This window comes from Stegodyphus dumicola, chromosome 11, assembly GCF_044657685.1.
Source record: "Stegodyphus dumicola isolate Sdum_Otavi_A_Nest chromosome 11, ASM4465768v1".
Taxonomy (NCBI): domain Eukaryota; kingdom Metazoa; phylum Arthropoda; class Arachnida; order Araneae; family Eresidae; genus Stegodyphus; species Stegodyphus dumicola.
Window position 1 is genome coordinate 93,738,785 of NC_140778.1, and position 17,568 is coordinate 93,756,352.

General features: G+C 31.8%; 1 protein-coding gene across 4 annotated transcripts in view; it reads left to right on the top strand.

Annotated features, from left to right (window-relative positions):
- The window catches only part of tefu (Serine/threonine-protein kinase tefu), a 240,355-nt gene that overhangs the window by 8,554 nt on the left and 214,233 nt on the right, over positions 1 to 17,568 (top strand). For all 4 annotated transcript variants that reach the window (XM_085827007.1, XM_085827010.1, XM_085827009.1 and 1 more), the window contains 3 exons: positions 2,814 to 2,969; positions 9,528 to 9,657; positions 12,101 to 12,265. In XM_085827007.1, coding sequence (XP_085683133.1) covers positions 2,814 to 2,969; positions 9,528 to 9,657; positions 12,101 to 12,265 — 451 coding nt within the window. The remainder of the gene's footprint in view (positions 1 to 2,813; positions 2,970 to 9,527; positions 9,658 to 12,100; positions 12,266 to 17,568) is intronic.

The window sequence follows — 17,568 nt, forward strand, 5'->3', positions numbered from 1 at the left end:
ACCTACTGAATATATTGTAAACAGGCCACTGTCAGTATTTGAAAGAATGAATACAATTAAAATTAATCATGACATTTGTGTCAAAAATATCTATTAGTTATAAAATTATATTTTCAGTTAGAAAATTATCATCTTAGTTTTATTCGTTGAAAAAGTATTTTTATTTCCATGCAAAAGTGATAAGTGATCTTCTTTGCACTAGACAAAGCATATTTAGTACTTGGACTCGGAGCATGCTTTCAATTCAGCCATCAAAGTACTCACCTTATAATGTTCCTCACTACTTTGGCTGTAATAAAATGTCGAGAAATGTAGTGAACTGAGTAGTGACTTATTGCTGAGTTCAAGTAGGCAGTGTAGACATGAGAAGGGTTAAAATACCCTTTGATCTACTCAGAAAAATGATAACAGATGGCATCTTTTCATACTTATGGGAAAGCCCCACTCGGACTTTGAAATCAGGATAAGAAAATAAGAAAGTAAACTAATTCTAGCTAAAATAGACTTAGCCAATGCTAGACACAAATATCTTGCATATTTGGTTTTTAATTTAAACTAGACAGCGATGATCAGCAGTTGCGTATACTACAGCCGAGCGTAATAGATTCAAGAATGAAATAGCCAGAAGGCAAACATACGCCACTAAGGACTCATAAGCACTATCTCAAAGTAAGTAGAACTTTCTATAAATACTACTACTCATTTGCATTCAACGTAATTCTAAAAACTCATTCTGGTAGGGAGTTGTAAGTGGGAAACAAGAATTGAAAGGAAAGGGTTTCAAAATTAAGACAACTGTTATAAAATTAACATACACCTTACAACCTGTCACCAAAAGGGGAAATTTGATGCTAATTGAGGAAAATTACAGCACTTTAACTCTTAATAATATATGACACCACCACAATTACCTAGCTAGGAACCTATACAGTGGAATCTTGGATCACTAACAGATTTTCCAAGTGAAAAATATCTTGAATGACGAACAATGTCTCGAAATACGAGCGAGTAAGTTGGGAACAAATTATACTCCAAAATGCATTTAATGCTGTGGAAGAAATGTTTTCTGAAGAAGACAGAAAGAAAGATATTCTTAATTATCTGATCCATGAAATTTATGCAAAATTTTGTGTATCAAAGGTGCAGAGGTTCGCAGAATATCACCTTGATAAAGCAAAATTTTGCGGATCAAAAGTGCGAATGTTCATAGAACATTATCACCTTGATAAAGCAGTAGCAGGCCATAGCATAAATATTTGCAATGACAATGGCATGTCTTTGGGAACATTTTAAAACACAGACAGAAACAAATCACACTGAACAAATTTTTACTGGGGCAAAAGCTCAGCATTTCTGAAGTAGGGACAAGGGATATTAAGAGAAAGAGGGGACAGTGTACTAGGAGGAAGGGGCACCCAGACCTACCTTGCTCGAGGCAGCCTTACACAATTAATCGCCCCAGCCCGTAGAGGCAGTCTAAGGAGGCATACCCCACAGTCAACCCAGGGAGACAATTTTTGTTTCACAAAGTCCGGATTTGATTCACAAGCCCGTGGTGGACGGCTACGTAACCAGGAGGACAATTTTTGTTTCAAAAAGTCTGGATTTGATTCACAAGCCAGTGGTGGACGGCTATGCATCCACTGAAAAAGCACTAGGACTAAATTCGACTGTCATTCAGTGTTGACCAAGGGCAGCCAAATCACCAAGAACAACCGTAGATATCAAACCATTTAACATCCCCACAACCAAGCGGCAGACAAGACAGTAGTGCGTAGGACTTCACAGGACTAGAGCCATTAATATAGTCCCTGCCGAGCCTGAACCAACCACTGAATAAATGATGGCTCTAGTTCTCTGAAGACAGTTTAATTACCCCAGAAGTCGAGGCTATCTAGATATGGATCTAGCCAGCACAATGGGATGGTTAGTCCCAGTTGGATTAGGACAGGAGAGGCTATGTGGTGCACGCCACTGCTAATAGCTATAACCACTCTCAAAAGGTCCAGATCAAACCCTGGGTTTCCACCCATAAAATAGTTGGTTCCAGAAATTGGATCTTTCCCAACTTTGAAGGTGCACAACTAACCCTGTCAGAGAAAGAGGGAAGGAAAAAATTCCCAGAAAGGCAGCAGCTACCTGATATTTTTACGGAATAGAATTTCCCTCTCAAGCAATAACATTTTACATCTTTGGTTTCTTCGCCATTTTTGACTTGCACTGTTAACTTTCCTTTATAGAAATATGGTAAAATTTAATTTGTCTTCCTTCCTATTTATTATATTTTTAGTAATGTATAATATTAATCAATATCAGCATATTTATCTGGATAAGATAACATTTAGGTAACTAGTGCTGTTATTTGAGAAGAAATAAGTGTGAAGCAATATTAAGTAATAAGGCTTAGAATGGAATTGACTGCTATCTACTTTTAGTAAAGGGTACCCAAGTTATACTATGAAATGGATAAAGTTTTCTTTCATTTGAAATAACTTTCAAACAAAAATTGAATTTTCCTACTTATTAAAATGCTTTGCATGTTGAACCTAAATAAAATCTAGAGTTTTTAATCTTTATATCTCTGTAAATTAGACTGACATATTAAAATTATATTTACTTTTTCTTGTTACTCTGTAATGTAGTAATCTTGCTTATTTTATGTTTTCCTTTTCTTTTATTTCAACTATAAATATTTAAATCTTGTCTAATGATATTAATTTAAACAATTTTAATTTGAGTTATTTATATGTATGATTATTTTAATATAAAACATTCTTTATATTTATTGTAAGTAATAAATTTGTATGTTGCAGAAACAAGTTGAGAACTTAAAGGTATACCTTACACACCCTGCCTATCTTCAGCATTTGAATAAAAGTTCCTTAAAGGGAAGAAATGCTTCTGAAGCTGGAATTGTGTATATATCTTGGCAAAAAGTTTTTAGCAAAATAAAAGATTATATAGAACAGGTACTTTTAAGAGAATATGGACATTTTTTATTGTATATTTATTATAATTGAATATATTTGTTCCTTATTAATTCTTCCATATTTTTATCGAATAATAATTATTAAAATTAAAAAATCCAAATTCATTGATTTCTAATTAGAAACCAGTTCCCTTTTTTTTTAATTAACTATTTTACATTCTTAATAGATAATGTATTTTATTATCCACTTGATCATCAAATCAAGTTTCCTTTCACCATTTACATAGTGCATCATTAACAGAAAATTTAGACTAAGTATCCAGGGTTTTTTTTTTTTTTTTTTGCATTACAATCAAACGCCAAAAAATACAGTTGGTTGATACAGTTTTGTATTGACTATTTTTGGACTAAAGAAGGCAGTATGAGAAATTTGAATTCATAGCAGTTGTATGTGTGGACAACAGATAAAATGGTAAAAAAAAGAAGTAAATTTGTAGAGAAATCTGAATCTTAACTCCCCCCTTTTTTTTTGTAAAATGGAGGGGAAAAAATGAATGTAGGAAAAGTATAAATTTTAGAAATTATTATATGTTGTTAACAAATAAAATTTATTTCTTTTAGCATAAACATCAGAAAATTACTTTTTTGACAAAAATGTCTAATTGTCTTTTGCTTTTCAACCTAATTTTGTTTAAACTGTAAACAGTGCTTTTTAAGGTTTAAAATGTTTTTACATTTTGCATTGCTTCTAATTCGCGCAAAGAAAAAAGCTTTAACTTTTGTAAGGCTGCAAATTTTGGTAAACTTTAACATCATATCTTGTTGATTTTTATTTTTTATCTTACTGTATATTCTTAGGAATATTCAAAGTAACTCTGAAAGCCCTGAGCTAAGTAATCTCTGAAAATGAATAGAGCAAAGTAATTCAGAAGAAGAGTAAATTAATGAAAACTTTTATACAATATTTTAATACTATATTTATATTATATTTTAATTTTTTGGGGGTCCCCAAGAAAGTGGAGGCCCTAAGCTATAGCTTGCGTAACTTATATGTAAATCCTGCACTGATTATAAGTTGCAGATTAATAAGATTTTTAAGTCATGTTGGAGAAGTGTAGCTATGGGTCATATGTGAAGCCTTACGATGCTGGTAAAGTTCTAACAAAAAGTCCTAACAAAAAGTAATGAAAATAATAAATGCATACTTCATATTTTTTTGCTCAAACAATTTATATAGGAAATGCTGCATCAAGAATATGCAATAAAATGGTAATTAGGTTCTGTGGTTAATTAATGCAGTAAAATGATAGTTATAAAGCTGTGATAAAATTGTGTGAATAAATAACATTATTAGAAAATTCATTCAGGATCAAGAATGGCAAATGATGGATGCAGGAAAGTTAGATCAAGAAGTATAAGAATTTTGATTTTTTTTTTTTTTTTGTTAAAGACATACTACTTAAAGCTTTTTTTTTTCTAATTTGTTTACTTATTTATATGTTTTACTTATACATTATAATATTTATTTACTTGTTTTACTTCAATGTATTTTACGGTATGGGATTTGCCAAAGGATCAATAAGCAGGTATCCTTCTTCAAAAAAGAGATTCTTCACAAAGAAAGATTGTGCTTAAATAACCACCTCATACCATTCAAGCTATACAACTTCTCTAATGCCAAGAAGCAAAATCACATGATTTGTTGGATCATGTATTCTTTTCATTATATTGCCAGTTCGTTTCTATATGGTGCCATGAGTTAACATTAATTGAATTTTGTGAATAAAAGCTTGGTTCAAAGGCGTACTACCCATCTGGAACTAAGATCCATCTTAATTAAGACACAATAACACGCCGAATAAATACTAATTCAGAAGTCAAACAACAAAAATCAGCGTTAATTTACAAAATTTTCACAGGACTAGTTTCGATGGTTTTATCGAACCATCATCTTCAGCTGCAAAACCGCAAATGAACAAGATAGGAAATAATGTTTAGATAAGATAAGAAAGCCTGGACAAGAATAAGCAAGTGGTGCCATCTGTTGGCGAAACCAGAATTAAAACATAATTTCTCTAAAAGCCGAAGGCAAATTTGGATTGGAATTAGGATCGTTAACTAGAACAGAAAGATTTTTATGAATGTGAAATGCCTCTAGAAAATCCAGTTCTCCAGTGGAAGATGTTTTTTGAATAATTTTGGCAGCAGAAAAATTGAAAGTGTGATTTTCGGACCAACAATGTTGAGCAACAGAAGACTTCTGTGTTTCCTTTTTTCTAACATATGCCTCATGTTCTTTGACACGAAATTTTAAGGCTCTCTTAGTTTGGCCAATGTAAATTAAACCGCACTGGCAAGGAATCCTATAAATACCCCAGGAATTCATATCCGGAATGGGGTCCTTGAGTATAGAAGTTGGAATTTTATTGATGGGAGAGTAAACAACCCGAAAGTTAAATTTCTGCAAAATATGTGCAACTTTATAGCTAATTGATGGAAAGAAGGGAATGACAACAGAATTTTTATAATCTCCTAAAATAAGAGTGTGGCTTTTAGTGTGTTGAGATGAGAATTTTTTAACTGCTTGATTAATAATGTTGGGTGAAAAGCCCCTGTCAATAGCTATTGCTTTTAAATAATTTAGTTCTTCATCAAGGGCTAGTTTGGAGGAGCAAACTTGAAGAGCACGGAAAACATAGGAATAAAATGAAGCTAACTTTTGTTTAGTCGGATGACATGATTTAAAGTGTGGTGGAAGGCAAACCGATGAAGGTTTACGGTAAACTGTAGTACTGAAGTTGGATGTGTTACGTGTGACCAGAATGTCGAGAAACGGAAGAGAATTGCAAGTCTCAAGTTCAAAAGTGAACTGAATAGCAGGATCAATAGAATTCATTGTTGAAAGAACTCTATTTAAATCATCTTTATTACCTTGAAACAGGGTAAAAGTATCGTCTACGTAGCGGAACCATGCCGGGAAGTTTAAAGTTTCAAACAATTTTGATTCATAATAATGCATGTAGATATCAGCCAGGATGGGACTGAGGGGCTTCCCATGGCTAATCCCTAAGTTTGCTTGTAATATTTATTTTGGAAAACAAAATGTGTTTGTTTCAAACAGAGTTGAGTGAGAGAAATTAGCTCATCAATTTCGATGCAAGAGAAATGAAATTCGCGAAGTCTGGTTTCTAGACATCTTAATGCACCCTCCACTGGGACATTGGTGAATAATGATTTTACATCAAAAGAAACCATGAGTAAATTACGAGGAGAAATGTTTTTAACCTTTTTTACAAACTCAATTGAATTTTTTATGGTGTAAATGTTATTGTCTAATAGAGTGGAAAATCTAGTGGAAAATTCATAAAGTGGTATTCCTTTCCGCCCTATTGTATCAAATTTAGGTTCTGCCTCGTATCCATTAGCTAAATATTTAGTTTCTAGATTTTCCACTCTATTAGACAATAACATTTACACCATAAAAAATTCAATTGAGTTTGTAAAAAAGGTTAAAAACATTTCTCCTCGTAATTTACTCATGGTTTCTTTTGATGTAAAATCATTATTCACCAATGTCCCAGTGGAGGGTGCATTAAGATGTCTAGAAACCAGACTTCGCGAATTTCATTTCTCTTGCATCGAAATTGATGAGCTAATTTCTCTCACTCAACTCTGTTTGAAACAAACACATTTTGTTTTCCAAAATAAATATTACAAGCAAACTTAGGGATTAGCCATGGGAAGCCCCTCAGTCCCATCCTGGCTGATATCTACATGCATTATTATGAATCAAAATTGTTTGAAACTTTAAACTTCCCGGCATGGTTCCGCTACGTAGACGATACTTTTACCCTGTTTCAAGGTAATAAAGATGATTTAAATAGAGTTCTTTCAACAATGAATTCTATTGATCCTGCTATTCAGTTCACTTTTGAACTTGAGACTTGCAATTCTCTTCCGTTTCTCGACATTTTGGTCACACGTAACACATTCAACTTCAGTACTACAGTTTACCGTAAACCTTCATCGGTTTGCCTTCCACCACACTTTAAATCATGTCATCCGACTAAACAAAAGTTAGCTTCATTTTATTCCTATGTTTTCCGTGCTCTTCAAGTTTGCTCCTCCAAACTAGCCCTGGATGAAGAACTAAATTATTTAAAAGCAATAGCTATTGACAGGGGCTTTTCACCCAACATTATTAATCAAGCAGTTAAAAAATTCTCATCTCAACACACTAAAAGCCACACTCTTATTTTAGGAGATTATAAAAATTCTGTTGTCACTCCCTTCTTTCCATCAATTAGCTATAAAGTTGCACATATTTTGCAGAAATTTAACTTTCGGGTTGTTTACTCTCCCATCAATAAAATTCCAACTTCTATACTCAAGGACCCCATTCCGGATATGAATTCCTGGGGTATTTATAGGATACCTTGCCAGTGCGGTTTAATTTACATTGGCCAAACTAAGAGAGCCTTAAAATTTCTCGTCAAAGAACATGAGGCATATGTTAGAAAAAAGGAAACACAGAAGTCTTCTGTTGCTCAACATTGTTGGTCCGAAAATCACACTTTCAATTTTTCTGCTGCCAAAATTATTCAAAAAACATCTTCCATTGGAGAACTGGATTTTCTAGAGGCATTTCACATTCATAAAAATCTTTCTGTTCTAGTTAACGATCCTAATTCCAATCCAAATTTGCCTTCGGCTTTTAGAGAAATTATGTTTTAATTCTGGTTTCGCCAACAGATGGCGCCACTTGCTTATTCTTGTCCAGGCTTTCTTATCTTATCTAAACATTATTTCCTATCTTGTTCATTTGCGGTTTTGCAGCTGAAGATGATGGTTCGGTAAATTCATCGAAACTAGTCCTGTGAAAATTTTGTAAATTAACGCTGATTTTTGTTGTTTGACTTCTGAATTAGTAAGATCCATCTACAAGCTTTTTAACCGCAACGACTTTGATATACAGTAATGGAGGAGAAATTACTGTGGCTGCTGGCAGCAGACTTTCCCTCCAATTGATCCTCGTTAAAGGATTTAGAATATACTCTTTCTAATTCCGGGGTCCCAAAAGAGTCTTGTATTGTTATTTTTCGTCTCTACCTTCCCATTCTGGGAGTGCGTAATTTACGCACCTGCTGCTTTCTTGGATGTGGTAGCCATTTCTCAGGCTCCCTCTCCAGAATCAAACCCTGATTTCCCACCACCCGTTACAACCATGGTAGGCGTTTAACCTACCATCAACAGTTGATAAGGATGACACTTGAAAGATAAGTCGTTGGGATGAGTGCATGTGATCTGCCCAAAGTTATGCGAAGTCACATAATACGGACATGAGGTCTGATTGGTTTTTTTCTTAATAAAAGCACTCGTCCCCACAGTGTCGGAGCTCTACTGCATGTATTAGCTGTAGAATTGGCGACAGTTATCCAAGTAATAAGGTACTATCCAAGGAACCATAACTGATTTGATAAGCCATTTGTGGTTTTCCCTCAATACGGCATGCACTTAGACATGCACTGCTTAATCTTCGAGACAAGCGTATGATTACTGGTAGGATCAACTAGGTAGTTTTACAAGTTCATAGAATGTTCGAGCTGCATAGAATTCGAATACGCCGGTGATAGTACACATCTTGGAAATGCGCTGGGTCCATTGTCCAACTGAAGGCTCCCTCTTTTATTTCACATGCACGGAATTTTATCTCATGCTTTCAGTAAAAGTTCAAAACTCGGTATGTTCTCCATTGCATCAGCTCTGGGAAATGAGCCTTCGTAGGTATGTTCAAATGAATCATAACACATTGATTGATTGGAATAATTATATGACAGAGGTATGGGCTGTCTCTTTCTAACGTTAAGATTGATGGTCACCACAAAATTATAGAAATTAGTAAAAGCTTTTTTACAAAAAGAAGAAAATTCCCACAGTGGGTGTTCAAATAATTTTATTACAAAATTGGAGATTGTTGCTTTGTTGCTGTTCCTAATCATTCCATTTCATCAATGAAAGGCATGGAGAGAGAAATAAGCCAATATAGCACTGAAAAATATGTTTTGAAAAAGTATTAGAATTTCAAGTATAGAAGTAATAGTTACGAAATATTTCATTTTAAATTTAAGTGTATAGGTTAATAAATGTCAGTGACTTTATTTTACTCAATCTGATGTAATCACTGGCCACACTTAGTATTACTTCTTATAAATAATGTAAACAGGATTCGAATAAATATGGTAATTAATTGGACTTGTGGAGTCTAAAACAGAAAATGTACAGTTTCAGGCCATTTGTAGCATACTTTCAGGTCATACATAGCACATTTTAAATGCACAATTTCATGCCAATTACACTAGTCTTATTTGAATTAAATTACTTTAGTTATATGATTTACAGCAAACCATCTGAAATGTTAGTTAGCTTTATAATCTTGTCAGTTATGGTTTACATATCTATAAGAATTTAAGAATTTGTATTCTTACCTATCTGTCGTTCTAGCAAAGTACTCCTTTTATGATTGAAGCATTTTATGCTTGCTTCTTTTCTTAAATTATAGTAGATTATGAATTCTTTAATTATTGTAATCTTTATGCAGGAATGCCAACGACTTAAAGATCGAGAAAGGTCTTCAGAAACCCTCTCTGCAACAGTTAGAGAGAATATTTGCAAAGAAAGACGGCTATGCCTGAGTTTGTTTCGCTGTTTTACAAAAGCATTAACAATAAGTACGTTTAGTATTTTGCATTTATTCTGAAAATTTATTATTTTGCAATTTATAGCATACATATGTAATGTATTATATATATTTGGAGTGGGCACACTTGATGTCAGTTGGAGCCTTATGTTAGAATTTAGAAATTTAAAAAGGCAAAATTATATATTTATGTTATTTTAAAATTGTAAATTAATTTTTGGATTGTAAGAAAAGTTTCAAATAAATTATTACCGTATTTGACGGCATATAAGACGCACTTTTTTTCCTAAATTTGGTCTCAAAAAAGTTACCAGCATCTTATATGTGAAGGACATAGGTTAACTTAAATACTGAATGCTATTTTTAGCCTGGATAAAGGTCTAGAGACACATAACTTTTTCTACATCTGCCATAATTATTTTGCGCATGCGTGAAATATCTGTTGTCAAAAAGCGCCAAAGCTCGAAGCTGATGTCGAAGTTCGAACAAGTTCGATGGTCACATTACATCTATGGAGCCTTTCCTTCTTTACATAGACTTTCTTTGACTCAGCCGACACACGTATCGGTATTACTCTGTATAAACGTGTCGGTATCGGTGCTTAAAACTATTTGTTTAAAAAAAAATACCCTGGAAAATATGACTACAGGAAACAAGAGATTAAGCTATACAATTCAGTATAAACTAAGATCATTAAATTATGCCAAAGTGCATCGAAACAGAGCAGCAGTAAAACATTTCGGTCCACCACTTACCGAAAAAATGATACGTACTTGGCGACTGCAGGAAGATCAACTGAAGACTGCTAAAAAACAAAAACATAACCTTCGATGCCCAGCTCCATCTTGACCTGAAGCATATTTCATGATAGGCAATGTTTTCCTTGAATCTGTGTTTTTTGTTCTTTCTGCTTTATTTTGATTGCTTGTCGTTCATTCATTTATGTATTATTTAAATTTGCATATCATGTTCAAAATAGCTTGCCGTTTGTTAATTTTCCTTAATAAAAATATGTCTGGTAATTGCATTCAACGATTGTTTATTTGGCTTTTACGAAACGTGAGAACTAAAAGAGACCACAATAACTTAACTTTTTTTCCTTGTGTGTGGCCTTCTAAATAAGGGTGCATCTTATATGCCGCCAAATATGGTATTTCACATTTTTAAATAAATGTTATTTATAAGCATACAAATAACTCTTGCTGCTCTTGTATTGTATTTAGAAAAATATGTGTCTCTATGATAAACAAATTATCTATGGCATACTGAATTTTTTTTTGTAGAAAAGTACCAGTCCCTTTTTATTACAATTTTCTGCTGATTTTAGTAAGAATAATTTTGAATTGGGACAAGAAATAGTGATCTTTTTAATAACAGAAAAGGCTTTTAATTTGAATGAAAAATGAAACTGTAATTAAAAAAAAAAAAAAAAAAAAAAAAGCAGTTTTTTGTTTACTCCCAACCCAGACCCTTTGGAAAGAAATATTTATATCTGGAGACAGCTACTGTGAAACTGAAATCAAAACACTGTAATTGTTTCAAAATAACCTCTCCTCTTTTTTTGTGTAAAAGCACAGTTTTTACACAAAAGTATGGAAATTTCTAGAAGGTTTAGTTCGTTGGACAACTAATGTGAGCACTAACATATGGAGATTAAATCTTAAATCACTTAATTATTGTAGTATATATGATCTGGATTAATAAATAAGGTATGTTTTTTCCCCAGTCCAAGATATAACCATTTTTAATGTAATTATTCATTATTCCACTATTCCTGTTAGCTCTAAAAATACCCTTTGTGAGTTCTACAAATAGCAGTAAATCAATAAAACATAATTATTTGCTTTCTGTTAATTACTTTGGCAATTTATTCACAGCACATATCCTTGAGTTACAATATGTATACTCTAATTTTAAAAGTAAAATTATTGCTTTTGACAGCAAGAGCTGTTTTTAACAAGCTAAAGTTCCACATCTATCTTAAACATAGTTTGTTCTTGCTTAGCATATATCATAAAATCTGGAAGTAAATGGCATTTTGAATTATATAAGTTTAAATAATTAGTAATTAAGTAATTCATTCAAAGTTGAAAGTTTATAATTTTAATTTTTAAAATTCTTAGGAGCATAAAGTATTTTCTATGGAAAATGCAAATTTTATTAACTTCATTATTATTAATATCAACATGCATTTCTATTTTGTGCTGTAGAATACTATCTTGTATATAACGGAAAAGCATATTTTACTTTTACTTTAATTATCTAATTGCACAATTTCAATATCAGTTATATTTTAATATCAGTTAGTTTTAAATGGTTTTGTAGCATTTGTCAGTTTTGATAATTTAATATTACTTATGGTGATTGGCCAAAATATTATTATGAAATAGAAAATCTTCATGAATTTGCATGCATGTGTAAGTTGGTATTTTGAGCCCACTTAATTTTTTTTTTTTTTTTTTTTCTTTTGGCAGGTGAGCAATATGAAATGGCACATCCATTGATGCTTCATATTTTAGCTGTCCTACATGAATATTATACTGAACTTACTTTCCGTAATGAATATTCAAATGTTCTACTCAAATGCATTTTAAATGATCCATTTATGTGCCTGAAAATTCCAGCAGAAAAATTTGATGGTAAGTTTATTACTAAATTAAAATTTTGTTATTTATCCTCAGCTGACCAGATATACCTATTCACCTGTTCTTGAGTTCTCAGTATGAGATTTTTTTAGTATTTTTTAGGGTATTGCATAGTAATAAGGCATCTTGGAAGCTATACCAGAATAAAAAAGGATATACTTTTAGCCATTGATGGGAATGTTTTCTGCTGATATTTATAGGAAAAGAAAAAATATTTTTTTTACCATTTTGTATAATTAAGATTATTGCTATTTCAGGGAAGAATACAGTACTTCATACTAATGGAAGAAGGTATTTATCATAAAATAAGAATTTATTAAGACTACTGTACTTATAATGAAGGATTTCGTAGCAAAATACGAGAGTAATGATTTAAACTGTAATCTTTTTGAGTTCAGTATTTAGTTCCTCAAACATTTTTCATTCTCTTTTTATTAAATGGATGCTTTAGAATTATGATACAGTACAAAGTCTTTAATCCAGACTCGTCAGGACTTCGGTGATTCCGGATTAGGGGTTTTTCCGGATTACAGATCATCAATTAAAATCTGGTAAGATGGCATGCAGAAATTATAAAATTAAAAATATGAAACCGTAATTTATGAAATAAAGAGCAATTGGGATCTAAAGGGTATAAAAAAAAGCGCTTGATATTTATTTGTTTAATATATTAAACATTTTTTTCAATGTAAGTTGTTTAAGTTACTTCGTTTTATGTGCTAATACTTTCTCTTTAATTCTATAAACAGATATAATTTCTTGTTCAGTTACAAAGTTCCGTTGTTCAAGTCCTGTAATTGCTATGCTGAGAATACCGACTAACTTGTCAATCAAAATTTTTTCATTTTCAATAACCTCTCTGTCACTTTCTTCATGTCTTTATCCATTTTTTGCAGCAATTCCACTTTTTGTTTGATGGACATCGAAACATGCTTTCGCTTTGTCCTTTGACAGCTCCAGAATCGAAAACTCTTTTTGACGTAATCGAAAATTCAAGCTTACTTTTTATAAAATTGCTCTAACAGTCTGCAAAAAATAATAAGCCGGATCCAATTCAAAGATTAAAGAACAACGCAATCTGCAACATTAACTGAAATAGATAATTAGATAATTTTAGCCTAGCTTATACCGTTCGTTATACATTAAATGTGCATGCATAAACATATTATGTGCATGCGTAAAGGTGTTATGCACATGCGTAAACGTGTTATATGTTTACGCATGCGTAGAAAGTTTGTAGCTTTGACGTCTGGATTATAGATCATTCTGGATTATGGACGTCCGAATTAAAGACTTAATTACTGTATTCAGTTTCCCTAAGAATTACTCTTTATTTCATCTGCCATTTTTTAAGGACATCTGAAAGGTGCTTATTGTTTTTGGTAAGGGAATTTTGTCTCCTGGCAAAATAAAAGGTATTGCCACATGAAAAAAAATATTTATTAAATATTTATTGAAGGAAATGTTTATTAAATATGCAAGTAAGTGCTTATGTCATGATAATTTTTGATGAATTCATATCATATAGCATGTTAACATTCTGCATTAATTTTAACAGCTGACTTTAAATATATAATTTCCTGTTCTATATTTTGAATGCTAGAGCTTAATTTTTAATCTGTTATTTACAGAAACTGCTTAAAACTGTTGCAGGAATAAACTGGAATTGTCATATGTAGGTTTTAAAAATGTTCTAATAAATCTATTTTTAAAATTTTTAAATCCCCCTTTTTTTTTTACTTTTTCACAACTTTAATTATAAATTCTGCAAGGCATTAGACTAATATGAAAAATTTCAGACTGTAGCTAGGTGCCCCAAGATACACTGAACCTAAAACTAATGAAATCTCCTTTGTGTGAAATCCTCTCTTTATGTTGTGTATTTGTCTATCTTTATTTTGTGTATTTGTGATTTATCTTAAGCCACCTTATATAACATCATCTTACAGTTCATTTGTTTAGGGTTAGTTTATCTTGGATCACCCTGTATTTAATTTTTTTCAATCACATATTGTATAAAATTTACCCCAAATTCATCATTTATAATTATTACTTAATTATGTAAATATGTTTTGCCCATTATTGGCATGACTGGCGAATTCTATAATTGGGCAATGTATTTGACTCGGGTTAAAATTCTAGAGGTTAAGCTGGTTGCGTGGATGCTTTTATGATTTTCTTCATTTGTCATGTGAATGCAAGCCATTAACAATAGCGATTCATTTTTCTATCAAATATTATAAAAAGTTACTGAAGAATTAACAAATATTGAATAGAATTATTCCATTTGTTATTTTATTCCTTGTGATTTAAATCATTGCTAGTTCTTAATCACAAGGAGTTTTATAATGGTGCTGCTATACAGAACCTTCTTGTTAAGTAAAGTTCTTGTTAACTTAAGTAAAATTTAAAAGCACTATAATATTAAATAATATTGAATTTTTGTAAGACTCTCCCCCCCCAGAAAGTATGATTGATTTGAGAAAAATGACTGAAAATGCATAGCAGCTAATATTTTTTAAATTGTGCAAAATAGTTTTGGTACTTCTTTGTTATAGTGGCCTCCAACCATATTTGGCAATTTTAGATTTGGGCCTGGATCTCAGCTATAATTTTCCCAAGCTTGTGAAGTACAGATGTAAAAATAAATAACATAATATATAATAATAATACTCACACATGGTTTCCTAAGAATATTTTTAAGAATCCTTATCTTATTATTATTTTATCACACATAATTGTTCAGGTTAACTACAGCACTTTAACACACATTAAGCATTTCATAGACATCAGCTTCTCTTCCCAAGAATATATAAAGCTAATAGTGACGAAAAAATATTCTGGAATCGCTCAGCTAATTTCCAACACGGAGGCCCTTCTTCCTGTTGCAGTTTTTAATGCTGCACTTCCAAATGGTTTTGTTGTTAACACAAAGTTTCATGCTTTGGCCATTTGTTTTACTTGTTTGACAGGTAAGAGACCTCTTTCTTAAAAAAAATGATATGCCATCTACCTCATTACTTGGTAAATTAAAGACTGTTAATGTCATATTCACATACACACACACACAGAGAGAGAGAGAGAGGGGAAAAAAAGAGGGGGTAAAAGACCAATGAATATATTTTTAAATAAACAATGCAAATTCGAAAACCTCATCAAGAATGGATAATGTAAGAACATGTGGCGAAACAAAAAATGTAACAGCTTGCTAATATACGGTTACGTGGCGAGCAGTGCAGGATATACGTATAAGCTACACAAGCTATAGCTTAGGGCCCTCCAAAGAACTTAAAATATAGTATAACAGACTTATAAAGGGCTCCGTATCTCAAATAGCTTAGGGTCTTATCAAGTCTAAATCCGGCTCTGTGGCGAGGTATGAGAACATGCAGCCAGATTTTGGCGAGGTATCTTGGTTGATTGGCGATTCTATCTCGTTACTATAACAAAGAATTTCCATAATTTTAAATAATTACATGTTTGGGATGACAATTAAAAATTTAAGATGATTTGCATTGCTTACCAAAAAATTATAAGAATGAAAGCTTTGGCAGGATGCTTAGTAAAGCACTTAATGACCAGCATTTCTTGTTATTGTGAACATATGCGGTTTTATGGCATTTTTGCTTTTATTTATAGTAATCACATTGTAATAAGCAACTAAAAATAAATCACAGCTGTTATTCCCACTAATATGCTTTGATGCCCAATTACTATGCACTTGGTTTTGCCAAAAATAGCATACTCAAAAAGCAAATACTTTTTACCCACTCTGCAAGTAATTACAAGAGGAGAGCATCTTCTTTGCTTTTAGTGAATCAAGAATTTAGTCATTTAACTGGATTTGTTTTTACTTCCTTCCACAAAGTAAAGGAAGTATTGTAATTGCAATGGATTTGGCTATTAGGTTTTCAATGGAAATATCCATTTTGACCATTCTTTAATTCATTCATTCATTCATTCATTTTTTGTGATGTCTGTATGCACAAGCAGAATAAAGGACTCTTTATTCCAAATCAGATTGTAAACGACATCTGTATATGCATATGTATTCTGCAAAACTCAAAAATGATCAGCCATAGAACACTGAAATTTATAATATGGGACTGCTGTAATATCTAGTTATGTACCTCTGTTTTTAATTGCAAATGGCAACACCAAAAGTGTGTGTGTGCATATATATAAATAACCATACACTTACCTGCCTTAAAAGTCCATACCCATACTCTATTTTCACAATCATTCTTTGTAGGCATATACTTCTGTTACAAAAGTGTTTTCAATGATGAAAATATTCATATTTTGGCAAAGTCAGTTAAAAAAAATACTTTTGGACAAATAATGAACTTTTAATGTATAGTCTCTTGGCTCCTATACTTATGTCTGGGAAAGTTTTATAATTATTATAAAAAAATAAAAGTACAAGAAGTTTGACTCACATTTGACAAAAAATGACTACGATATTTAATTTCAAACTTTGCAGTTTTAGATGTCATTTTCAACTTTCCTTGAGGTATATTTTAAGAATAATCCGAGAAAATAAATTTAAATTAATTACAGCAAAAAGTATGTATAATTTATTAGGCCATACAGGGGAGGTCATGCGGGGTTCATATCAGAGTTTTTAATATTACATTATTTTGATAGTCAATTTTCTTAGCATATATATGTAATAATTTTGAGTGGTGGAGTTTGAGTGGTGGTAATTAGTGGTGACTGAGTGGAAAGACAAACAGGTGACACCAACAGGAATGAATTTTGAAGAAGTTCCAATTTTTATTTCATGCGTAAAAAAACCATTGTAGTAAATATTTATGCAATCATAATAAAATACAGTAAATCCTATGTACTCTGATTTTTTAAAAGAAATGACCTAGGTATTTAGGAAGCGAAGCAGCATGAAGATGTTAGCAAGGTAGAAGGTAGCAAAAGAATGACATAATTAATTCACCAGTGGTATTTATACTAAGTATAAGTACAGCTAATCTGTGACTGGTTAATTTTAGTTTTAGTTGCTCTTTTTGGGTAGCAGTATATAACATGGAAGGGTCTCAAATTTGGGAGAATAAGATGAATTTAGGGTAAGAGCAACAAATCTAGAATGTTAATTTTGAGGTCACCAATTATTCTTAAGGCAGTTATTGTATTTTCTTATATCTTACACACACACATATGTATATATATATATATTAAAATACTGATTTAAAATTTTAATAATTCATGGTGTTAATTGAATTTCTGTTCCTTGGAGATGGTATATAAAAAGTTTTCTAATTATAAATTATTGCTTTATATGT